Source organism: Pseudophryne corroboree, chromosome 3 (assembly GCF_028390025.1).
Source record: "Pseudophryne corroboree isolate aPseCor3 chromosome 3, aPseCor3.hap2, whole genome shotgun sequence".
Classification (NCBI taxonomy): domain Eukaryota; kingdom Metazoa; phylum Chordata; class Amphibia; order Anura; family Myobatrachidae; genus Pseudophryne; species Pseudophryne corroboree.
The window spans coordinates 544,655,042-544,680,652 of NC_086446.1; the positions used below are offsets into that span (position 1 = coordinate 544,655,042).

Genomic DNA, 25,611 nt, shown 5'->3' on the forward strand with positions numbered 1-25,611 from the left:
GTCCATTAAGGTTCAAATTTCGGCCCTGTCGATTTTCTTCCAGAAAGAACTGGCTTCAGTTCCTGAAGTTCAGACGTTTGTCAAGGGGGTACTGCATATACAGCCTCCTTTTGTGCCTCCAGTGGCACCTTGGGATCTCAATGTAGTTTTGGGTTTCCTAAAATCACATTGGTTTGAACCACTCTCCACTGTGGACTTAAAATATCTCACTTGGAAAGTGGTAATGTTGTTAGCCCTGGCTTCAGCCAGGCGTGTCTCAGAATTGGCGGCTTTATCCTATAAAAGCCCTTACCTAATTTTTCATACGGACAGGGCAGAATTGAGGACTCGTCCTCAATTTCTCCCTAAGGTGGTTTCAGCATTTCACTTGAACCAGCCTATTGTGGTGCCTGCGGCTACTAGGGACTTGGAGGACTCCAAGTTGCTGGACGTAGTCAGGGCCCTGAAAATATATGTTTCCAGGACGGCTGGAGTCAGGAAATCTGACTCGCTGTTTATCCTGTATGCACCCAATAAGCTGGGTGCTCCTGCTTCTAAGCAGACTATTGCTCGTTGGATTTGTAGTACAATTCAGCTTGCACATTCTGTGGCAGGCCTGCCACAGCCTAAATCTGTAAAAGCCCATTCCACAAGGAAGGTGGGCTCATCTTGGGCGGCTGCCCGAGGGGTCTCGGCGTTACAACTTTGCCGAGCAGCTACTTGGTCTGGGGCAAACACGTTTGCTAAATTCTACAAATTTGATACCCGGGCTGAGGAGGACCTGGAGTTCTCTCATTCGGTGCTGCAGAGTCATCCGCACTCTCCCGCCCGTTTGGGAGCTTTGGTATAATCCCCATGGTCCTTACGGAGTTCCCAGCATCCACTAGGACGTCAGAGAAAATAAGAATTTACTTACCGATAATTCTATTTCTCATAGTCCGTAGTGGATGCTGGGCGCCCATCCCAAGTGCGGATTGTCTGCAATACTTGTACATAGTTATTGTTACAAAAATCGGGTTATTATTGTTGTGAGCCATCTTTTCAGAGGCTCCTCTGTTATCATGCTGTTAACTGGGTTCAGATCACAGGTTGTACGGTGTGATTGGTGTGGCTGGTATGAGTCTTACCCGGGATTCAAAATCCTTCCTTATTGTGTACGCTCGTCCGGGCACAGTATCCTAACTGAGGCTTGGAGGAGGGTCATAGGGGGAGGAGCCAGTGCACACCAGGTAGTCCTAAAGCTTTTACTTTTGTGCCCAGTCTCCTGCGGAGCCGCTAATCCCCATGGTCCTTACGGAGTTCCCAGCATCCACTACGGACTATGAGAAATAGAATTATCGGTAAGTAAATTCTTATTTTTATAAGTATGGTACCAGGTCTATTGAATGTTTCTCTAACATTCATAAGGGATAATGGGGTCACTTAGTACAATGGGGTATAGATGGGGTCCAAAGGAGCCGGTGCACTTTAAATTTATTCAGCTGGGTGTTATGGCTCCTCCCCTCTATGCCCCCTCCTACAGCCAGTTTAGAAAAATGTGCCCTCAGGAGAGGATGCACACTCTGGAGCTCCAGAGGATTTTTTCTTCAGTTTATTTTAAACTTTGTTATTTTCGGTATACTGTTTGGACAACAGCATAGCTGCACCGTGGGAGTTAGGGGGAAGACGGTAACTGGTCTCTTAAGGCGTCAGAGCTGCTTCCCTGCTGCAGAACCACCGTCCTGACAGATTGTTGGTACCGCAGGGCATTGCGCCTTAGCAAACGCAGTTGCAGCACGCACTCCTAACATAGCCTGAAGGTGAGACGAGTGGTGAGTAAAAACCGGGAGCCCCGCTAGGGATGTCCCCCGGATCTTGGGGTGGCGCAACGCAGGGGTGGCATACAGAACCCTCCCTGGGGGGATCCGCTATAGCCCCCCCCCCCCCTTTGTACACTTGCAGCGGTAGTGAAAACTAGCATTTATGTGATGTTTTACACTGTATAGGAGACATTGCCAGTATAAATATCTACATAGCTCCGTCGCCAGTACAAGGGGCGGAGCTTCCTCAGAGCGGGACCAGTGGCGGTTTGGCACCTTCCTCTGCTTCCAGCTGCCGCAGCAAGGACGCACAGCTCCTCCAGACAGTCACAGATACTCAGGAAACTGGTACAGGGGTGTAAATACGGGAGGGGGGGGAGGGGGAGCCGCTATTGTACACTATATAGTGTCCTGAAAAGGACAATAATGCTGGTGTTTCACTGTGATATATGTATAGATACAGCTTGCAGTCTCACTGAGCCTGACAAGCATGGGCGTGCTGTCCCTCTCTCATTCTAGGTCTCCTCCTCACATACAGTAAGGCAGGCTTGCTATTGTAATACTTGTGTGTGTGTGTTGTCTACTGTAAACATGGTCAAACACCAATTATGCCGTGTATGTCACACCAGATTCTTTCCCTCTACGGCTGCTTCCCTATCATGTGAACAATGCAGTCAGTCCTCCCAGGTTAGTGAGGAGGCTGGGGGGGAGGGTCAGGAGCCATCCTGGCTCGGTGCCATAAAAAATATGATGCCATATGTCATCCCACCCCACTGCTAATACTCATAAGACACAACAGCTGCAGCAGGCTGTCGCAGACCTAGCTGCAAAGGCAGATGATAAACAACCCCCCCCCCCCCCCCCCCTCCCTAGCTCAGGGCCATAGAAACGTGGGCTGCCTGATTTACTCTCAGATTCTGTGGAAGAGGTACAGGAGGAGGGGGAGGTATTAGATCCTATTACTGAGGATTCAACTTCTGCACAGGGTATTGAGCCCCTCGTACTGGCTATCAGGGATGTGTTGAAAATCCCTTTAGAAGACGCTGCAGCACCGGATTCGTTTTTCTTAGCACAGAAAAAACTCAGTGTCACTTTCCCTGATTCTCTGGAATTAGATGACATGTTTAAGCAAGCCTGGAAAAATCCTGCTAAAAAATATCAGGTGACAAAAAGGTTTTTGCACTGTTTCCCATTTGCCCCAGAAGGTAGGAAAAATTGGGAGGAACCCCCAGCCGTGGACGTATCAGTCTCCCGCCTGTCAAAGAAGGTGGTACTGCCAGCTCCGGGCTCCTTTACATTAAAGGAACCTGGGGATAGAAAAATAGAAACTACACTAAAGACTATTTACACAGCGGCTGGCGTATCACAAAGACCTGTGCTTGCGGGTTGCTGGATGACACATGCCATTCATACATGGGCGACTTAAATTCAAGAGGGTCTTGGGGGGGATATGCCCCTGGTTACTATGGTGACCCTCATAAGACATATCAAAGACACTGCACGTATCCTGTGTGTGATTCTCTCATGGAAATAGGCGCTCTTAATGCTAGAACTACTGCCATGGCAGTGTCTGCTGCGTCAGTGGATAGCGGACGCAGATTCCAAGCGCAGTGTGGAGTCTCTCCCCTTCTGAGGGGAGTGGCTATTCGGGGTTAAGTTGGATACGTGGATTTCTAAGGTTACTGCGGGAAACTCCACGTTTCTCCCCTCTGGGGCCCCACCGGCTAAACATCCCTACACAGGGCCGTATGCCCAGTCCTTTCGGTCTAAATTTAGATCTAGAGCCAGAGGTGCCTCCAATGCGACTAGAGGCACCAGAGGGAAGACGAGGAAACCAGCAGCCGCAGGTTCTCAGGAATAGAGCACCAGTTCAGCTTCCACTAAGGCCTCAGCATGATTGTGGCCACCCACCCCGAGGGGATCTCGAGGTGGGAGCTTGACTGCGTCACTTCGGCCGCATCTGGGAAAGCTCCTGCCAGGATGCCTGGTAATGAACCTCATTTCTCAGGGCTGCAGACTGGAGTTTGACAACGCTTCTCCCCAACGATTTTTCAAATCAAGCTTACCAGCTTTGGAGGATACATGAGTTACGCTGGAACCGGCCATCTCAAGTTGGTCCAGTCACAAGTCATTGTTCCAGTGCCACTACAACAACAGGGAAAGGGTTACTACTCCAACCTGTTGGTGGTACCGAAACCGGACGGTTTGGTAAGGCCCATTCTGAATCTAAAACCCTTGAACCCTTACCTAAAGGTTTTCAAGTTCAAGATGGAATCCTTGTGAGCAGTGATTGCGGGTCTGGAAGAACGGGAGTTCATGGTCTCGCTGGATATAATGGACACCTATCTCCATATCCCGATTTGGCTGCCTCACCAGGCTTTTTGGTTTGCCCTGCTGAACGATCACTACCAGTTTCAGGCGCTACCCTACGGCCTGTCCACAGCTCCGAGGGTGTTCACGAAGGTGATGGCGGAGATGATGTTCCAACTCCGGGTCCAGGATGTCAATATTGTCCCTTATCTGGACGATAAAAGTGAGATCCAGGGAGCTTTTATTGCTCCATACAGACCACACTATTCAGCTTCTGTCATACCATGGGTGGATCCTCAATTTACAGAAGTCCCACCTGGAGCCAACTCAGCGGCTCCTGTTCCTGGGAATGTTTCTGGATACTGTGGCTCAGAAAGTGTTCCTCCCAGAGGACAAAGCAAGAACACTCCAAGAGATTGTCCGAATGGTTCTACGGCCTACTCGAATATCCATCCGTCTTTGCATATGATTGTTGGGGACAATGGTAGCCTCATACGAGGCGATCCAGTACGGAAGGTTCCATGCCAGAACGTTTCAATTGGGTTTCCTGAGCAAGTGGTCCGGATCACATCTTCAGATGCACCGGATAATACGGCTGTCACCTCATACCAGGATTTCCCTCCTGTGGTGGCTACAGTCCTCCAACCTACTGGAAGATCAAAGTTTCAGAATTCAGGATTGGATCCTCCTCACGACAGAGGATGGGGAGCTGTCACCCAGGGTGCTCAGTTCCAGCGCAGGTGGTCAGCCCACGAATCACTACTTCCGATCAACATTCTGGAACTTCGGACGATTTACAATGCTCTGCTTCAGGCCTCTCCTCTACTCAGGGATCACGCAATCCAAGTTCAGTCAGACAACGCCACGGCGGTGGCTTACATAAATCGACAAGGAGGGACAAAAAGCAGGGCCTGCATGCGAGAAGTGTCAAAGATACTCCTCTGGGCAGAAAGAAATGCAAGAGCAATGTCCACAATCTTCATACCGGGAGTGGACAACTGGGATGCGGACTTCCGGAATCGTCACGCTCTCCACCCGGGAGAGTGGAGTCTCCACCATCAGGTGTTTCAGCAGATCATCGACCAGTGGGGCTGCCCACAAATACACATTATGGCTTCACAACTCAACAAGAAGCTTTGCTGGTATTACTCATGAACCAGGGACCCTCAGGCAAGGACAGTAGATGCACTGACGTCGCCTTGGCCTTACCGGCTGGTTTACCTGTTTCCTCCGATTACATTGATCCCAAGGGTGCTAAAGTGAATCAGGAATCAAAGAGTCCAGACAGTTCTGATTGCCCCAGATTGGCCTCTGAGGGCATGGTACGCGTATCTTCTGGACATGTCCGTCAAAGACCCTTGGCCTCTGCCAATGAGAAGAGATCTTCTTCAACAAGGAACGTTCGTCTACCTGGATTTACAGCAAATTCATTTGACGGCATGGAGGTTGAGCGAAACATCCTAGCTCACAAAGGATTTTCCAAAAAGGTTATTGCTACCATGGATCAGGCCAGGAAGCCTGTGACGTCAAAACACTATCATCATATCTGGTGAAGATATGGCTCTTGGTGTGAGGAACGCACGTATCCGCCTGCAGAGTTCCACTTGGTACGTTTTTTAGGTTTCCTGCAAGCTGGTGTGGATAAGGGCTTACGTCTGGGTTCCATTAAGGTCCAGATTTCAGCTCTCTCTGTTTTCCTACCAGAAGAAATTGGCAGTGTTGCCAGAAGTTCAGACCTTCTTGCAAGGGTTACTTCACATACAGTCTCCTTTTGTGCCACCTACGGATTTGAATGTAGTGTTGGAATTTCTACAGCCCCCCTGGTTTGAACCTCTGATGACGGTAGAAGACAAGTACCTCATGTGGAAGATGGTGATGTTACGGGCCCTGGCTTCTGCTAGGCGTGTCTCAGAATTTGGGGCCTTATCGTGTAAAAGTCCCTGCTTGGTTTTTTTTTACGAGGACATAGGTAAGCTGAGGACTAGGCAGCAGTTCCTGTTGAAGGTCGTCTCTGTGTTCTACTTAAATCAACCTATTGTGGTTCTGGCACTTCTGCTCCTCCAGAGGCATTGGATGCTGTGCGAGCCTTGAAGATATATATCAAGAGGACGGCTCGGCTCGGGAAGATGGATTCCTTGTTTGTGCTATATGATGCACAGAAAAAGGGTTGCCCTGCTTCTAAGCAGTCCATTGCTCGTTGACTTAGCCTTACCTGTTCCGCAGTCTCTGAAGGCCCACTCTACAAGATCGGTGGGGTTTTTCTGGGCGGCTGCCCATGGTGTCTCGGCCTTGCAACTATGCCGAGCTGCTACCTGGTCGGGGAAGAATACCTTTGTGAAGTTCTACAAGTTTGATACCCTGGCCAAAGAGGATATCCAGTTTGGGCAGGCGGTGTTGCAGACGTCTCCGCACTTTCCCGCTCGTTCTGGAAGCTTTGGGACGTCCCCATCATACTAAGTGACCCCAGTATCCCTTATGGATGTTAGAGAAAATAGGATTTTAATACCTACCGGTAAATCCTTTTCTCGTAGTCCATAAGGGATACTGGGCACCCGCCTCAGTGCGTTGACGTGTCTGCAGGTTTTTCTTTTCAAGAAGTTTACCTGTTCAGCTGTTGTTTGTTACCAGCCGTTGTTGGTGTGCTGGTGTATGAATCTCACCACTCACTGTTATGTTCCTGCTCTCATGTGTGTCCATTCTCCTTCGGGCACAGTTTTACCTATACTGGCTGTAGGAGGGGGCATAGAGGGGAGGAGCCAGCACACCCAGTTGAAGAAATTTAAAGTGCGCCGGCTCCTTTGGACCCCATCATACTAAGTGACCCCAGTATCCCTTATGGACTACGAGAAAAGGATTTACCGGTAGGTATTAAAATACTATTTTTCCTTACCCACTGGTGTCATTTACATTTTTATATATATTGCACACATATAACTCAGCGCTTTACAGAGAGTGTTTTAGTCATTCACATCAGTCCCTGCTCCAGAGGAGCTTACAATCTATGGGCCTCATTTATACTAATGCTGCCTCTGCTGCAAAATGTATATGCAAGTGCTGTGCGAAAATATGAAAGTGTCGCAGTGTATTGAGACTCCTACCATCGGCTTCGCAAATCCAAGTGACTGTGTACAAATACGCAGCATGGTCAGTTAATTAGTGATGTTTTGGGTAACCCTAAGGTTACTCAGAATGGCCACCAGAACTGAGATGCCAGAGCCATTGTTACTGCGTACGGGATCGCAGTCACAGACACGCCCAGAAAACGGTCGCGTTTCAACTGCATTTTTGTATTCACCCTCCATTACCTCCCACAGATAGTCTCTACCTGTCAATCACTTTGTAGATAATCCTTACTGCGACTGTTGTCACTCCTGAATAACCACGCCTGCTCAGTGCGACGGTGACGCATGTGCAGATCACTGATAATCACTAAGTTGTGTAAACATCGGCAATGCGTCTATCTTCCCTATCTCACAGACACACATACAAAGTAGGGTCATTTTATTTATCGGAAGCAAATTAGCCTCCCTTTATGTCTTTGGCATATGGGAAGAAACCAGAGCACATGAAGGAAACATGTAAGCGCAGTGAGAACACACAAACTCTACAGAAAGTGCCTTGGTCAGGACTTCAACTCCCTAAGTGAATGTAAATGGGTATGACGTAATAATTTCCAGTGTCGCTATACCCACTAATAATGTGACTGGCATGTGCTGGTGCCGGAGTAGCATTAAGCTTCTGGTTTTCAGAACACATCGTTATATCCACATTCTTATTACATCTTCTTAAAAACATTACAGCTACATCAGTGGTTACCTGGCATCACTGCCGTATGGGTGAGAGTATATACACTAACATTAGGTGTAAATGTTCCAATTATTTTAGAATAACTGTGACTAGTTGTGTCAGTGGAAGTGTCTAGATCAGGACTGTCCAAAGCGTTCCTCGAGATCTACCAACAGTTCATGTTTTCCAGGCCTCCTGAAGATCTGTAGAATTGGCAGTTGGGATGAATGCAGCACATTTTAATTATACCCCTTTTCCACTAGCTCTAAGAAACACGGGTAAATGTGCAGGGACGCGCATTTACCCGTATTTTTCCCTAGTGGAAAAGGGTCCCCCGGCAAATTCCCGGATCAAGTGATCCGGGAATCCTACCCGGGTAGCTAGCCGGGTTGAACACGTGTTCAACCCGGCTAGCTGTCTAGTGTGAACGGGAGCCGTGTCGAGGCGACATGGCTTCCATTCACAGTGTATGGGAGGGCGGCGCTGGGAGATCATGTGATCTCCCAGCGCCGCCCCTGCCGCGTCATCAACCCGGCAATTGCCAGGTTGGTGAGCGCGTCCTGAAGGGGCTGTAGCACGGGTCGCAGCCGTGTCAGGCGACACGGCTGCGACCCTTGCTACACAGGTGGAAAAGGGGTATTAGTAATGACTACACCTGTGCACCAGCTAGGTGGTTGGAAAATGTGAACTGTTGGTAGCTCTCGAGGACTGGTTTGGCCAGCCCTGGTGTAAATGATACAAGCCTCATATCGGTATCTTTTGTCTTGAATTCCTGCCTGCTTTCCTACTAAGCAGCAGAATGTTTAGGCTCTCCTTACTTGTATTACAACTATTTAGGACAGCTTTTTGTTATATATTGTACCTTCATTTTCTTGTCCAAACATTTCTAGTTTTAAATTGGACATGCATAACCTATAACCAATCATAGCACAGCAGAACTGAGTATTTCAGAAGGTGAGTCTGCTGTTTTTGCCAGGGGAAGCGACCTGACCTCTTGTGTGATAATGTAAGTGACAGGGTACTGCCATTATGTGAGGAGAGAAATGGAAGCAAGGGAAGCCATAGACTAAAGATAATGGAAGGGGCTCAGACTACTGATTATAACGGTCGGGGCTGATATGCTGTTGGGATCCCGGAGGTCAGCATACTGACTCAGGGATCATGGCTGCCAGAATGCCGGTGGGGGGGGGGGGGGGGGGGGGGCGCGAGCGCAACAGAATAGCCCACGTTAGCTGGCATTCCGGCTGTCGGTATTGTCAGTGGTCGGGATCCTGGCTACCATGGGCTATTCCCACTAGTGGGTGTCCACGACACAGAGTGGGAATAGAACCTGTGGCGAGCGCAGCAAGCCACCGAGCCATCTGCGTGGTGAGCACGCGAGGGGCTCTGTTGCACTCACCCCCCACCAGCATTACGGCTGGCAGTATTGTTAGCGGTCAGGATTCTGGCGTCCGTACCCTGACCACCAGGATCTCGACTGTGAGCATAGCAACTGCATCCCATGATAACATTGATACTGGGAGATTGCGATGTTACACTTAGCTCTGTATGAGACAATATTTTTTCATACATACTTTTTATTGAGCCACTGACCTTGGACATTTCACTTGTGAGCTGGAGCAGTCTTGGGGTTAACTACCTGGTTGTTATGGTGAACCCCCTTCAATGTGGCCATGCCACTCGTCAAAGCGGTTTCTACAAGGGAATTGTGATTTAGGGTACAGAAAGTATTACTAAGATAGGATCCACACCATTCTTCCAGCCAGGGGAATGTCTGAAACATCCAAAGAGAAGGCATCCACAGTTAACAACTTTGAATTACCTGATTTATTGAACTGTGAATAACATAATGTTCGTGGATTTGACCCTTTTAAAAATCTGGGTCTGATTCAGAGCAGCATGCAATGCCTATGTTGGCGGAGTTGAGCCAAAAACATTTTGCTCGAAAATCCCTACAACAGCACAAAGGCAGTGTTGAGAAGCACTGTATCAGAGATGTATTGGAAAAGTTCCAGGCATTCAATGGTAGTGACTGGGAGACGGCTAAACAGACGCATGGAGTTGTCCATCTTACGAGCATGTCACGGGCGTGTCACTGAAGTGTTTGCATACACAGACGCTCAATTATTCACTTGGGAGGCCATACTCAGACAATAACTCTACACCTTCCATAGTGCTGGTGCAAGTTTCGATGGTGTGCCCAATGGTGTCATGTAAAGATGGTATTAGGGGGGTCATTCCGAGTTGTTCGCTCGTTATTTTTTTCTCGCAACGGAGCGATTAGTTGCTAATGCGCATGCGCAGTGCGACTGCGCCAAGTAAATTTGCTATGCAGTTAGGTATTTTACTCACGGCATTACAAGGTTTTTTCTTCGTTCTGGTGATCGTAATGTGATTGACAGGAAGTGGGTGTTTCTGGGCGGAAACTGGCCGTTTTATGGGTGTGTGTGAAAAAACGCTACCGTTTCTGGGAAAAACGCGGGAGTGGCTGGAGAAACGGAGGAGTGTCTGGGCGAACGCTGGGTGTGTTTGTGACGTCAAACCAGGAACGACACTGACTGAACTGATCGCAGATGCCGAGTAAGTCTGGAGCTACTCAGAAACTGCTAAGAAGTGTCTATTCGCAATTCTGCTAATCTTTCGTTCGCAATTTTGAGAAGCTAAGATTCACTCCCAGTAGGCGGCGGCTTAGCGTGTGCAAAGCTGCTAAAAGCAGCTTGCGAGCGAACAACTCGGAATGACCCCCTACAGTGTGTACGGGTGCTAAAAGTGGGCGTCTCAGTCCTTGCACATTCATACGCATGGATGTACACCAGGGAAGGATTTTGCAGTGACATTTACAGAGGTGCGACCACCAATAGACGCTGCTTTGTCTGCAATACACAAAAATTGCAATTTATTCATCCATTATAAGTGCTTGCAAGGGAGGAGGTAATCTAGACAAAGGGCCCAATTCAGAGTTGATCGCAGCAGCAAATTTGTTAGCAGTTGGGCAAAACCATGTGCACTGCAGGGGGGGGCAGATATAACGTGCAGAGAGAGTTAGATTTGGGTGTGGTGTGTACAAACTGTAATCTAAATTGCAGTGTAAAAATAAAGCAGCCAGTATTTACCCTGCACAGAAACAAAATAACCCACCCAAATCTAACTCTCTCTGCAGGGCCGGTTCAAGGGCGCAGAGCGCCCCGGGCAGGAAATGGGGCGTGGCCTAATACAGGGGGCGTGGTCAATTACGCCCCCTGTACATTAAAAGCGCCGCTTGAATGCTGAGCGGTGCGCGATGACGTCATCGCGCACCGCACAGCAAAAGGTCCTCTCCACGAAGGGAAACTAGACGCTATGAGTCTAGTTCCCTTCGTAGAGAGGACCTTTGCTGTGCGGTGCGCGATGACGTCATCGCGCACCGCTCAGCAGTTACTCTCCAGGAAGGGAAACTAGACGCATAGCGTCTAGTTCCCTTCAGGAGGGGGACGGGGATCGGGACGGGGACGGCAGCGGAGGCGGACATGGACACAGCGGGCAGCAGTGGCGGATCTTGCCACGTTGCGGCGCCCTCCGGATGGCGCCAGCGCCCTCCGGAAGGCGGCGCCCCGGGCAAAAGTCCTGCTTGCCCGTGGCAAGATCCGCCACTGTCTCTCTGTACATGTTATATCTGCCCCACCTACAGTGTACATGGTTTTGCCCAACTGCTTACAAATTTGTTGCTGTGATCAACTCTGAATTACCCCCAAAGAACACACAGAATTCCTTCAGCACACTTATAATGGACCAGTAATGAGATTTACATCCTATATGGTAGCAGTAATACAGAGATCTCAGTTACACACATTTACAAACATATAGCTCAGCCACCAGCTACTTTAAGGCATCTCTGATATGGTTATCCTAACGCTACCTGATAATAGAACCCACTTATGTGTATTTTCTTATGTTACCTGATAATAGCACATACATTTATATAGTTCTAAATTGAGAGCTAACTCTCCCAGAGGCAACCCAAAATCGCCTACAGGGCTGCAAGGATCAGCATATCCTTCAACTAGTGTATGTCTGCGTCCACCTCTGAATTCCCCCCTACCCCCTATGTCGGAATAGCAGAGGTTCACAGATCCCTGGATGTTTGCTTTTGGCTCATCTGCCAGGAGTTGGACAGACACAAATAAAATGAATAAGGTCAATCTTGCACTTTTGAAAATAATAAAAATAGTTTCTTTGTGGGTAATTAGACTGATTGGTTGTGTTTATATGGCACCATCATAATATGCTGAACCCTACAGAATAAATGGCAAAATGCAAGGAGCAGCACACTCACATACAGAATATAATAGGAAAGGGTCCCCTGACCCAAAGACATTACCATCTAATTAGATATATAAGAGATGGAGTTTTAGGGAAAAAAGGGCTAAATACTGTATATAAAAATGCTGATCACAATTTGTGTAACACCATAAGTTGTATTCTGTATGAGCTGTTGGTCTGTGTTTTGATTACCATGTTACAGATTATGAAAGAGCTGCATGTAAAAGATAAGATGTTAGTTAGTAAAAATCGTAATATTTAGGAATAACTTGCATATGTTATCACTCTTTGTTTTTCCAGGATGTTTTCCTGATTTGCTTCTCTCTTGTCAGCCCAGCTTCATTTGAGAACGTTAGAGCAAAGGTAACAATCCTTAGGTATACAGTACATTAGTCCATCTCCATGTTTTTCTCCCTGTAGTAGTGATATTCCAACATCTCTCAGAGGACCGGCCGCAAATGCATTCACTGCAGAACTAATCTTAATATATGCTATTATCTCTGGCTTAACATATTTGTACAGCTGACATCATTTCTCTAACGTCCTAGAGGATGCTGGGGACTCCGTAAGGACCATGGGGAATAGACTGACTCCGCAGGAGATAGGGCACTTTAAGAAAGCTTTGGATTCTGGGTGTGCACTGGCTCCTCCCTCTATTTCCCTCCTCCAGACCTCAGTTTTACACTGTGCCCAGAGCGAGATGGGTGCACTGTAGAGAGCTCCCCGGAGTTCTCTGCCTAGGAAGCATTTTTGTTTGGATTTTTTCTACATTTTTACAGGGAGCACTGCTGGCAACAGGCTCCCTGCATCGAGGGACTGAGGAGAGAGGGGCAGACCTTCTTAAATGATAGGATCTGCTTCCTCGGCTACTGGACACCATTAGCTTCAGAGGGGGTGAACACAGGTTCGTCCTGGGCGTCCACCCCCGGAGCCACGCCACCGTTCTCCTCGCAGAGCCAGAAGAACAGAAGCAAGAAGACGTCTCAGGCGGCAGAAGCCTTCAGCTTCACAGAGGTAACGCACAGCACTGCAGCTGTGCGTCATTGCTCCCATACACCTCACACACTCCGGTCACTGTATGGGTGCAGGGCGCAGGGGGGGCGCCCTGGCAGCAATAATAAAACCTCTTAGATGGCAAATAGGTATATACATGTACAGCTGGGCACTGTACATGTATATAATTGAGCCCCCGCCATTTTACACGATTTTGAGCGGGACAGAAGCCCGCCGCCGAGGGGGCGGGGCTTCTCCCTCAGCACTCACCAGCGCCATTTCTCTCTCCACAGAACGCTGAGAGGAAGCTCCCCGGACTCTCCCCTGCTTACACACGGTGAAGGGAGTTTAAAAAGAGAGGGGGGGGCACATAATTGGCGGATACAATATAATACAGCGCTGCTGGGGAAAAGCATTCTGTGTTGATCTCCAGGTTGTTGCGCTGGGGTGTGTGCTGGCATACTCTCTCTCTGTCTCTCCAAAGGGCCTTTCAGGGGATACTGTCTTCAGAAAAGGTTTCCCTGGGTGTGTGCAGTGTGTCGGTACGTGTGTGTCGACATGTTTGATGAGGAAGGCTCGCTTAATGTGGAGGGGGAGTGCTTGAATGTCAGGTCGCCGTCGGCAACGCCGACACTGGACTGGGTGGATATGCTGAATGTCTTGAATGCAAATGTAAATCTCCTGCATAAAAGATTAGACAAAGCTGAAGCTAGGGATCAGTCAGGTAGCCAGTCCGTGCCTGTCCCTGTGGTGCCAGGACCTTCAGGGTCTCAAAAGCGCCCCATATCCCAGGTCGCTGACACAGATACCGACACAGATACTGACTTTAGTGTCTACTATGAGGATGCAAAATTACAGCCGAAGGTGGCAAAAGGTATTAGGTACATGATTATTGCCATAAAAGAGGTTTTGCATATCACGGAGGAACCCCCTGTCCCTGACACGAGGGTTCACATGTATAAAGGGAAAAAGCCTGAGGTCACGTTTCCGTCCTCATTTGAGCTAAGCGAATTATGCGAAAAGGCTTGGGAATCTCCGGATAGGAGACTCCATGTTCCCAAAAGGATTCTCATGGCGTATCCTTTTCCACAGAAGGATCGGATACGATGGGAATCTGCGCCTAAAGTAGACAAGGCGCTGACACGCTTATCCAAGAAGGTGGCACTGCCTTCTCCGGATACTGCTTCCCTCAAGGATCCTGCTGATCGCAAGCAGGAAATTACCATGAAGCACATTTACACACATTCAGGAACTATAGTTAGGCCTGCCATGGCGTCGGCCTGGGTTTGTAGTGCTGTCTTGGCATGGGCAGACTCCTTATCTACGGAGATGGACACCTTAGATAGGGATACCATTCTAATGACCATGGAGCATATCAGAGATGCTGCCTTGTATATGAGGGATGCTCAGAGAGACATTTGTTTACTAAGCTCTAGAATAAACGCTATGTCTATTTCTGCTAGGAGGCTCTTGTGGACCCGACAGTGGACGGGAGACGCCGACTCAAAGCGGCATATGGAGTCATTGCCTTACAAGGGGGAGGAGTTGTTTGGAGAAGGCCTCTCGGATCTAGTCTCTACTGCTACGGCCGGTAAATCGAATTTTTTACCTTATGTTCCCCCGCAGCATTCTAAGAAGGTACCACATTATCAAATGCAGTCCTTTCGTTCCAATAAAAACAAGAAGGTACGAGGATCGTCCTTCGTTGCCAGAGGTAAAGGCAAGGGAAAAAAGCTGCACTCAGCTAGTTCCCAGGAGCAGAAGTCCTCCCCTACTTCCGCAAAGTCCACAGCATGACGCAGGAGCTTTCCGGGGGGGGGGTCAGATCAAGTGGGGGCACGTCTTCGTCTTTTCAGCCACGTCTGGGTTCAATCACAGGTGGATCCCTGGGCAATAGAGATTGTTTCCAAGGGATACAGACTGGAATTCGAAGACATGCCCCCTCGCCGGTTTTTCAAATCGGCTCTGCCGGCTTCCCCGTCAGAGAGGGAGCTAGTGTTAGCGGCAATTCACAAATTGTACATTCAACAGGTGATAATCAAGGTTCCTCATCTCCAGCAAGGAGAGGGTTATTATTCATCCCTGTTTGTGGTACCGAAACCGGACGGTTCGGTCAGACCCATTCTAAATCTAAAATCCCTGAACCTGTACTTGAAGAGGTTCAAGTTCATAATGGAATCGCTCAGAATGGTTATCGCCAGCCTGGAGGGAGGGGATTGGATGGTGTCCCTGGACATAAAGGATGCGTACCTTCATGTTCCGATTTTCCCCCCTCACCAGGCGTTTCTGAGATTTGCAGTACAGGATTGTCACTACCAATTTCAGACGTTGCCGTTTGGTCTTTCCACGGCCCCGAGAATTTTCACCAAGGTAATGGCGGAAATGATGGTGCTCCTGCGCAAGCAGGGAGTCACAATTATCCCGTACTTGGACGATCTCCTTATAAAGGCGAAATCTCGGGAGAAGTTGCTGGACAGCGTGTCTATGTCCGTGAAGACGTTGCAGATGCACGGCTGGATTCTCAATTTACCGAAATCCCAGCTAGTACCTGCAACGCGTCTGACCTTTTTGGGCCTGATTCTAGACACAGACCAAAAAAGAGTTTTTCTTCCGGTGGAGAAGGCTCAGGAGCTCATAGCCCTGGTCAGGAACCTTTTAAAGCCAAAAAAGGTTTCGGTGCATCATTGCACAAAGGTTCTGGGGAAGATGGTGGCTTCATATGAGGCCACCCCCTTCGGCAGGTTCCATGCGAGGACTTTCCAATGGGACCTATTGGCAGAGGCGTAACTAGGGTTTTTGGAGCCCAGGGCAAGATGGAAAATGCCCCCCCCCCCCCCCCCCCCAAAAAAAAACACATACAAAAAGAAGCATGTAAAAATGGGCGTGGCCACACTCCAGAAGGGGTGTGGCCACGCTCCAGAAGGGGTGTAGCCACTGAAAATGGCCCACAGTGCCAGCTACATTGGCCCACAGTGCCAGCTACATTGCCCCACAGTCCCGGATACATTGCCCCACAGTGCCGGATACATTGCCCCACAGTGCCAGATACATTGCCCCACAGTGCCAGATACATTGCCCCACAGTGTCAGATACATTGCCCCACAGTGTCAGTTACATTGCCCCACAGTGCCGGATACATGCCCCACAGTGCCGGATACATGCCCCACAGTGCCAGATACATTGCCCCACAGTGCCAGATACATTGCCCCACAGTGCCAGTTACATTGCCCCACAGTGCCAGTTACATTGCCCCACAGTGCCGGATACATGCCCCACAGTGCCGGATACATTGCCCCACAGTGCCGGATACATGCCCCACTCAGTGCCAGTTATATTGCCCCACAGTGCCAGTTACATTGCCCCACAGTGTCAGTTACATTGCCCCACAGTGCCGGATACATGCCCCACAGTGCCAGATACATTGCCCCACAGTGCCAGATACATTGCCCCACAGTGCCAGATACATTGCCCCACAGTGCCAGATACATGCCCCACAGTGCCAGTTACATTGCCCCACAGTGCCAGTTACATTGCCCCACAGTGCCGGATACATGCCCCACAGTGCCGGATACATGCCCCACAGTGCCGGTTACATGCCCCACAGTGCCGGTTACATTGCCCCACAGTGCCGGTTACATTGCCCCACAGTGCCAGTTACATTGCCCCACAGTGCCAGTTACATTGCCCCACAGTGCCAGATACATTGCCCCACAGTGCCAGTTACATTGCCCCACAGTGCCAGATACATGCCCCACAGTGCCAGATACATTGCCCCACAGTGCCAGATACACGCCCCACAGTGCCAGATACATGCCCCACAGTGCCAGTTACATTGCCCCACAGTGCCGGATACAATGCCCCACAGTGCCGGATACAATGCCCCACAGTGCCAGTTACATTGCCCCACAGTGCCAGTTACATGCCCCACAGTGCCAGGCCCCACTCAGTGCCAGTTACATGCCCCATTTGGTGCCAGTTACATGCCCCATTTGGTGCCAGTTACATGCCCCACAGTGCCAGATACATTGCCCCACAGTGCCAGTTACATGCCCCACAGTGCCAGATACATTGCCCCACAGTGCCAGATACATGCCCCACAGTGCCAGATACATTGCCCCACAGTGCCAGTTACATTGCCCCACAGTGCCGGATACAATGCCCCACAGTGCCGGATACAATGCCCCACAGTGCCAGTTACATTGCCCCACAGTGCCAGTTACATTGCCCCACAGTGCCAGTTACATGCCCCACAGTGCCAGTTACATTGCCCCACAGTGCCAGGCCCCACTCGGTGCCAGTTACATGCCCCATTTGGTGCCAGTTACATGCCCCACAGTGCCAGTTACATGCCCCACAGTGCCAGATACATGCCCCACAGTGCCAGGCCCCACTCAGTGCCAGTTACATGCCCCATTTGGTGCCAGTTACATGCCCCACAGTGCCAGGCCCCACTCAGTGCCAGTTACATGCCCCATTTGGTGCCAGTTACATGCCCCACAGTGCCAGATACATTGCCACACAGTGCCAGATACATTGCCCCACAGTGCCAGTTACATTGCCCCACAGTGCCAGATACATTGCCCCACAGTGCCAGTTACATGCCCCACAGTGCCAGATACATACCCCACAGTGCCAGGCCCCACTTGGTGCCAGATACATGCCCCACTGTGCCGCTGGACCCCCCCCCCCCCCCCCCCCGTCACTTACCGGCCGGCGGCCGCTTGTTGCTATGTGAGGGGAGGAGAGCGCAGCGCCTCTCCTTCCCCTCGCCGCTCCAGGTCTCCGGCGGCTGTCTGGCGCCGGTTCGCTAGCCAATCAGAGCTCGCGGACCGGCAGCCAATCAGGAGCCGGTCCGCAAGCTCTGATTGGCTAACGCCGGAGACTGGACACAGCAGCGCTGCTAGTGCTGGCAGCGGCGGTGAGGGGAGGGAGAGACGCTGCGCTCTCCTCCCCTCACATTTAGGGTTGACGGGGGCGAGTGGGGCATGATGCCCTGGACGCCGGCGGCGCCCCCTCTCCTGGGCCTGCCAAGGCGCCCAGGGCACGTGCCCCACTCGCCCTACCCTAGATACGCCTCTGCCTATTGGACAAATGGGCCGGGTCCCATTTACAGATGCAGAAACGGATCACCCTGTCTCCCAGGGCCAGGGTATCTCTCCTGTGGTGGCTGCACAGTGCTCACCTCCTAGAGGGTCGCAGGTTCGGCATTCAGGACTGGATCCTGGTGACCACGGACGCGAGCCTCCGAGGTTGGGGGGCTGTCGCACTGGGAAGAAATTTCCAAGGTCTCTGGTCAAGCCTAGAGACTTGTCTCCACATCAATGTCCTGGAGTTAAGGGCCATTTAAAACGCCCTACGCCAGGCGGAGGAGTGGCTTCAGAACAAACCGGTTCTGATTCAGTCGGACAATATCATGGCAGTGGCTCACGTAAACCGCCAAGGCGGCACAAGGAGCAGAGTGGCCATGGCAGAGGCGACCAGAATTCTGCGCTGGGCGGAAGGCCATGTAAGCGCACTATCAGCAGTGTTCATCCCGGGGGTGGACAGCTGGGAGGCGATCTTCCTCAGCAGGCACGACCTGCATCCGGGAGAGTGGGGACTTCATCAAGAAGTCTTCACACAGATCGTGGATCTGTGGGGACTGCCTCAAATAGACATGATGGCATCCCGTCTCAACAAAAAGCTAAAGAGGTATTGCGCCAGGTCAAGAGACCCTCAGGCGGTAGCGGTAGACGCTCTGGTGACACCATGGGTGTTCAGATCGGTCTATGTGTTTCCTCCTCTGCCTCTCATACCCAAGGTGTTGAGATTAATAAGACTAAGAAGGGTCAGAACAATTCTCATTGTTCCAGATTGGCCAAGGAGGACTTGGTATTTGGATCTGCAAGAGTTGCTCACAGAAGATCCGTGGCCTCTTCCTCTAAGGCAGGACCTGCTGCAGCAGGGGCCCTGTCTGTTCCAAGACTTACTGCGGCTGCGTTTGACGGCATGGCGGTTGAACGCCGGATCCTATCTGAAAAAGGGATTTCTCCGGAGGTCATTCCTACCCTGATCAAGGCTAGGAAGGATGTGACATCGAAACATTATCACCGTATATGGCGGAAATATGTTTCTTGGTGTGAAAAGCAGACAATTGCTCGCTGGATCTGTAACACGATTCAGCAGGCGCATTCTACGGCAGGATTGCCATTGCCTAAATCAGTTAAGGCCCATTCCACTAGGAAGGTGGGCTCTTCTTGGGCGGCTGCCCGAGGGGTCTCGGCACTACGACTGTGCCGAGCTGCTACTTGGTCGGGGTCAAACACCTTTGCAAAGTTCTATAAGTTTGATACCCTGGCTGAGGAGGACCTCCTGTTGGCTCAATCGGTGCTGCAGAGTCATCCGCACTCTCCCGCCCGTTTGGGAGCTTTGGTATAATCCCCATGGTCCTTACGGAGTCCCCAGCATCCTCTAGGACGTTAGAGAAAATAGGATTTTACTTACCGGTAAATCTATTTCTCGTAGTCCGTAGAGGATGCTGGGCGCCCGTCCCAAGTGCGGACTTCTTCTGCAAGACTTGTATATAGTTATTGCTTACATAAGGGTTATCTTATAGTTGGTCGGTCTTGAACCGAGGCTATGTTACTTGTTCATACTGTTAACTGGGTAGTTTATCACAAGTTATACGGTGTGATTGGTGTGGCTGGTATGAATCTCGCCCTTAGGTTACATAAATCCTTTCCTCGTACTGTTCATATCCTCTGGGCACAGTTTCTCTAACTGAGGTCTGGAGGAGGGACATAGAGGGAGGAGCCAGTGCACACCCAGAATCCAAAGCTTTCTTAAAGTACCCTATCTCCTGCGGAGCCCGTCTATTCCCCATGGTCCTTATGGAGTCCCCAGCATCCTCTACGGACTACGAGAAATAGATTTACCGGTAAGTAAAATCCTATTTTCTACCATCTTCTGCTTAAAGCTGAACAACCTACCTCATCAGTCTCTATTCCCGTAGCCTAGGCACGGTGCAGTGCCTCATGAAGTGATTTTCCCTAGGCTCCTCCTGCCTACAGCAGGGAACAGGCAAATATATTCCATTAGCTACTTTAAATGACGGCTGAGGGCGTGTGTAATCAAGAGGACCATTTAAAAGCATCCAAACTATTATAGCGATACAGATAGAATATTGTGATAAAGCACATATAAATTTGCTTGTCCTTACTCGGTACAGTAGAAAGATAGTGATCTAGCGGTTCATATTGAGTTGCGTCATATTGAAGACATGGTTGTAATCCCAATATGCTTGGCATGTCGACATTGACCGCGTCTACATTCATAATGGCGACATGATTAGAAGGTCAACAAAACATTCCTAGAGGTCCAGCGGTGACTTACCTTGTTTGTCGGGTTCACCAGTGAGCTGACGGTGAGTTCCCGGCAGATCCGGTGTTGAGTAACAACAACTGATCCTAACCTACCGTCCTGAAGCCTAACCCGGTTGGCATTCTGAGAATGTCAGCATTTCAGATTTTGACATTGTGAACATGTTGACATTCTGCAGATGCCAATATGTTCCATGATAACATTTTAACATCATAGCTTTTGTCATTGAGGTGTCCACATTATGACAGCATTCCGCTCATATATGGCTACTCTGCATGTCTGCCAAATAACCAGATCATTGTGCAACACTGCCATAGACAACACTGGAAAAGGATGTTACAACCTTTTCATATCTCTTAACATGTTTAGTATGGCAATACCACCTTTTATCTAAAAACAAATGAGACCAGTGCTGTCTAAGTATTTCTATCACACTTCTGCTATACCCATGTGTCCATGATATTCAGGATAACTGTGTAAAGTAACACACTTACGTTTCTGTGGATGTATATTGAGCTGCACAGTCCTTTAGCATTTGGACATGTCTGGTTCAAAATGCACCCATCATCATCAGCTCAGAGTATGGGACACACGTATGCACCCATCTTAAAAAGGTGTATATCCAAGGAACATGTAGGTCATTGTCATATGTATGTGTCTTCAATGGACATGGTTGACCCATATAATACTGAACTTATAAATGCCCCAGGTCCGTCTCTCAAAGTATTTGAGGGCTGTGAACACGTAAGACACGCTTGGCAAAAAATTCAGGCATAAAGAACATATCTATTGCCACAAGCCACATTATTACATGGCACACATACATTTACTGTGTCCATCTCTAAATCTTATGCAAAATGTATGTTATAATGCTGCTTTTTCTGGAACAATGGCTTTTGTTATATGTATTCTGTATCGCGCAGCTAGCAAATGTTTACTCAGTATGAAACATCTAGTTTTATGTTCTAGCAGGCAACATTTGCTGAAATGTATGCCTTTTATTTGTAGTGGTACCCAGAAGTAAGGCATCACTGTCCCAACACCCCCATCATTTTGGTGGGCACCAAGCTGGATCTGCGAGATGACAAGGACACCATTGAACGGCTGAGGGACAAGAGACTATCACCCATTACATATCCCCAGGGTCTGGCCATGGCTCGGGAAATTGGTAAGCTCAGTAACAAATTCTGAACTCCTTCACTAATTATTAGCTATTAACTAGAATGTTACAAATGAGTTATTGCTAGACGAAGCACATGTGTCCTCTCTCCTGCAACCTTTGTTCTAGAGAACAGAATGGTATGATGCTGAACCTGAGTTACTTTAGTAACCATAGGGTGACACAAGAACATTGACCGCTTCTGTGCATTCACTGTGTTTGTATAAAGCAGAGTATTTAGAGAATATGGGGTAAATAATTGGCTCTATTTTCAGGTCTTAATGCAGGTGTCTTCATTCCCCCCAAAAACTAAAAAAACACATTTCCTAAAACCTTCTGATACTTTTATGTGCTATTCACGTAATTTATTTGCTGAGTTCCTTGGTATTACGTGTTGTCTGAAGTTTATTGTCCTTTTATGCATATTCCTTGAAGCATTGTGTGAAGTAATTGCAGATCAGATATACATTTACTTACAAAATGCTAGTGCGTCCTTTATAAGCAGGGACAGTTACAAGTTACTGTTTCAGGGCACACATATCATATGGCCTGCTGCATTCGCTCCGATTGCTTCCCACTGTATTATAAACCATGCTTTAAAGACCTTAGACACCCGATTAAATTTGATTTTCTGTGCAGATCTAATCAGAATATTTCAGGACTGGCAAAAAAAAATGGGGTTGAATATCAAGGTTCATGGAGAAGCATGAATGTAATTTTCTGTCATTTTTGTTGGACCAATTTAAACGGTGAAAATGGATTTGTGAGTAAAGTGTGACGTCTCCAGGGGCTGAAAATGTTGCATTTCGTGATGAGAACTAGAGAGGTTTCTGAGGTGTTATTTTTGCTTAGTGTGCGTCTACTTCTGCACTCACATGCAATTATGAGGTTTCATTTTGTAGAAATAGATTATTTAAATAAGATTTAAGACAGTCACTGACTATAACAGCATTCTGTAGCCAGCAGATTTGCCCCAATGCTGGTATAATTTTCAGGTAATTGTAGCTTACTGTATGAGTAAGGTCTTGCAAACTTTAAGCCAGGTCTTTACCCCTGTGAAAATGTTATTGACATCTGACAGCCTGCTCAGTAGGCTTTGTTTTTGTAGTGGTAAGGGGGCTCCATTAGTCTTGGGTTCAAGAAGGGATGGGGGCAGATGACTTATTTAACTACAGACTGTATGCAGATCCTTGGATGTATGCATTGCCGTATAACGTAACTGTGTGTGTGTGTGTGGTGGTGTTAGGAGTCAGCATTATGATGCAATTTGGTAAATACTTCCTAAAAAGCCATAATGTCTGTGGCACAGCTGCATACATGAAAAGTACCAGTCTTGTGTCTCTCTGTAAATGAAGTCATTCTGTGTGTTCAAGGCTCCGTCAAGTACCTAGAGTGTTCGGCTCTCACCCAGCGGGGCCTGAAGACTGTGTTTGATGAAGCTATCCGGGCTGTCCTTTGTCCTCCTCCTGTCAAGAGGCCCGGCAAGAAATGTACAGTTTTCTGAGCACCGATCAACTGGAAGCTGGACCAAACTCATACCATCTCTTTCCAAAGACGTGAAACCCCACCAGAGAGGGGTGTGGGGTGGACGGAGACCCGCAGATGTTTTCCGTGGTTTAGTGTTTTGTGAATGTACGGAGCATGGGGTGGGAGGGGAATGGGGAACACAGTGAAATATGCAGATAAGAGCAACACTGGCTACACTTCTGATGTGAAGTGATGGGTCTAGAGTGACTTACGTGACCCCACAACATGAGTGTGTGTTAGCTCTACAGGTATACCTGACACTGTGTGTGGCACAGCAGTAGGATTCTTATTGCAGAGATGTCATACAGACTTGTTCACCACCTGATATTAGCCTTACTGGAAAGGAGGAGGGTGGTCTACTCGTGTCATGGTGCATTAATAATCACTGGCCATCTAATTTTTCTCTTGCATGGGGATTATGTCTGGTTTTCTTGTTCTGTGTCCTGGTTGCAAGAAATCTGTGAATTATGTAGTTAATGTTTTAAATTTGCTATTAACTTGTGAGTATATTAACACCTTGTCGAGTTATGATGCTTTAAGAACAAGCCTTAGTGAGGTTGTATGCAGCTGAAAGATCAAAACCGCATAGCAAATGTACAAGCTGTTTCTATAGAAAAAAAGCACACTTTAATAACCAGAGGTGTACTTAAATTAACATTTTGATTAAAAAAAAAAAAAGAATAAAAAAAAGGTTGTCTTGCGACTCTTATTGTCTGAGACTTGCAGCCTGATGGAAATGCTCAGGAAATGTGCTATGAATGTTGCGAAACAGCAAAATATAAGGCTGGATTTATTTACAAAAGCTTAAAAAAACCTGATAACTTCAAAGAAATATTTAAATCTTTCATTCTGCTTTGTTTTTCAAAAGTTAACATATCTACATTTGCATTTGTATCAAATTGTCTTTAAATACCTATGATCTACTCATGATTAAGGAACCTGTGGCATGAAGCACAAAGAAATGCCACTGAACTGCACCTCACATCCTCTATGGCGGTGATTTTCAACCTTTTTCAATTCGCGGGACACCAGCCAAGATTTTAAAATTGCCAGGGCACACCACCAGTAACCCCACCCCCCAAAAAAAACAACAACAAAAAACACACACACATTGGCCCCCACGGGGATAAAACACACACATTGGCCCCCGCAGTAATTAAACAAATGCATTGGCCCCACATTAATTGAACACATTGGCCCTCACAGTAATTCCACACATTGGCCCCCCTACAGTAATACCACACATTAGCCCCCACAGTAATAAAACAGATTTAGAATAATGCCAAACACCTGTCCCCCATAGTAATTATACACACCTGCCCCATAGTAATGCCACACACCTCCACCCCATAGTAATGCTACACACCTGCTCCCAGCCCAGTAAGTCCACACATTGCCTGCCTGCCCCCCACCCGCTGTAATTACACAGAGATGTATATATCTATATATATATCTCTATATATATCTCTATATATATATATATATATATATATATATATACACATGTATAAAGGGAACCTGGAATATTTCCCTCTCAGTGAGGAGCTCTGGAAGCAGGCAGCACGGAGCAGTAGTGGGCAGGCAGACATCAATCCAACGTGTGGTGCGTGACCAGGCTTGCTCTCACGGAAGTACAGCACTATGCTACCTGTGCTGGGTACTAATGGCGGCAGCCGGGCAGGCATCTCTGGCCAGCGGGAGCGGCGGGTCTCTCTGGTGGGCAGCGGTGAGCATCACAGGCGGGCGATGGCGCACACCTGTTGAAAAACGCTGCTCTATGGTCACAACTGCAAGACTTCTCCTGTGCTACCTCCTGGAATTCTATACACCTGACCAGACTCTCCACTAGTGTTCTAAGGATACCTCTCTTTCTTAAGGCTTTCCCCAACACCCTGTATTGGTCATTCTGCTTGTCAATCTTGAAACTAACCCTCTCCTTTACTAGCACTAGTGTAATTCAGAGTACAGGATAATACAGAAATCTGACTCTGAACATACAGAAATGTGAATTATAAGGTCTTGTTTTCAAGAGAAGTCGAAGGTATGATGTCAGGTGGAAGAAAGATGATGTAATGGTATCCAGTAACTTGATGTCTGTGATAAATTCCTGTCCACCATCATGGTTGTACAGAATTAAATCCCTAAATTATAGACCCTGTGGCTGATTTTGTTGTTGTCTTGACATCTAACTTAACACTATGGGGGTAATTCCAAGTTGATCGTAGCAGGAAATTTTTTAGCAGTTGGGCAAAACCATGTGCACTGCAGGGGAGGCAGATATAACATGTGCAGAGAGAGTTAGATTTGGGTGGGGTGAGTTCAATCTGCAATCTAAATTGCAGTGTAAAAATAAAGCAGCCAGTATTTACTCTGCACAGAAACAAAATAACCCACCCAAAT

General features: G+C 48.3%; 1 protein-coding gene across 1 annotated transcript in view; it reads left to right on the forward strand.

Moving 5' to 3' along the window:
* Positions 1–25,362, forward strand: part of RAC3 (Rac family small GTPase 3) — a 39,789-nt gene extending 14,427 nt beyond the window's left edge. Inside the window, exons 4-6 of the mRNA XM_063961231.1 lie at positions 12,474–12,536; positions 21,534–21,693; positions 23,058–25,362. Coding sequence (XP_063817301.1) covers positions 12,474–12,536; positions 21,534–21,693; positions 23,058–23,188 — 354 coding nt within the window. The 3' untranslated portion in view covers positions 23,189–25,362. The remainder of the gene's footprint in view (positions 1–12,473; positions 12,537–21,533; positions 21,694–23,057) is intronic.
* Positions 25,363–25,611: the final 249 nt, after the last annotated feature.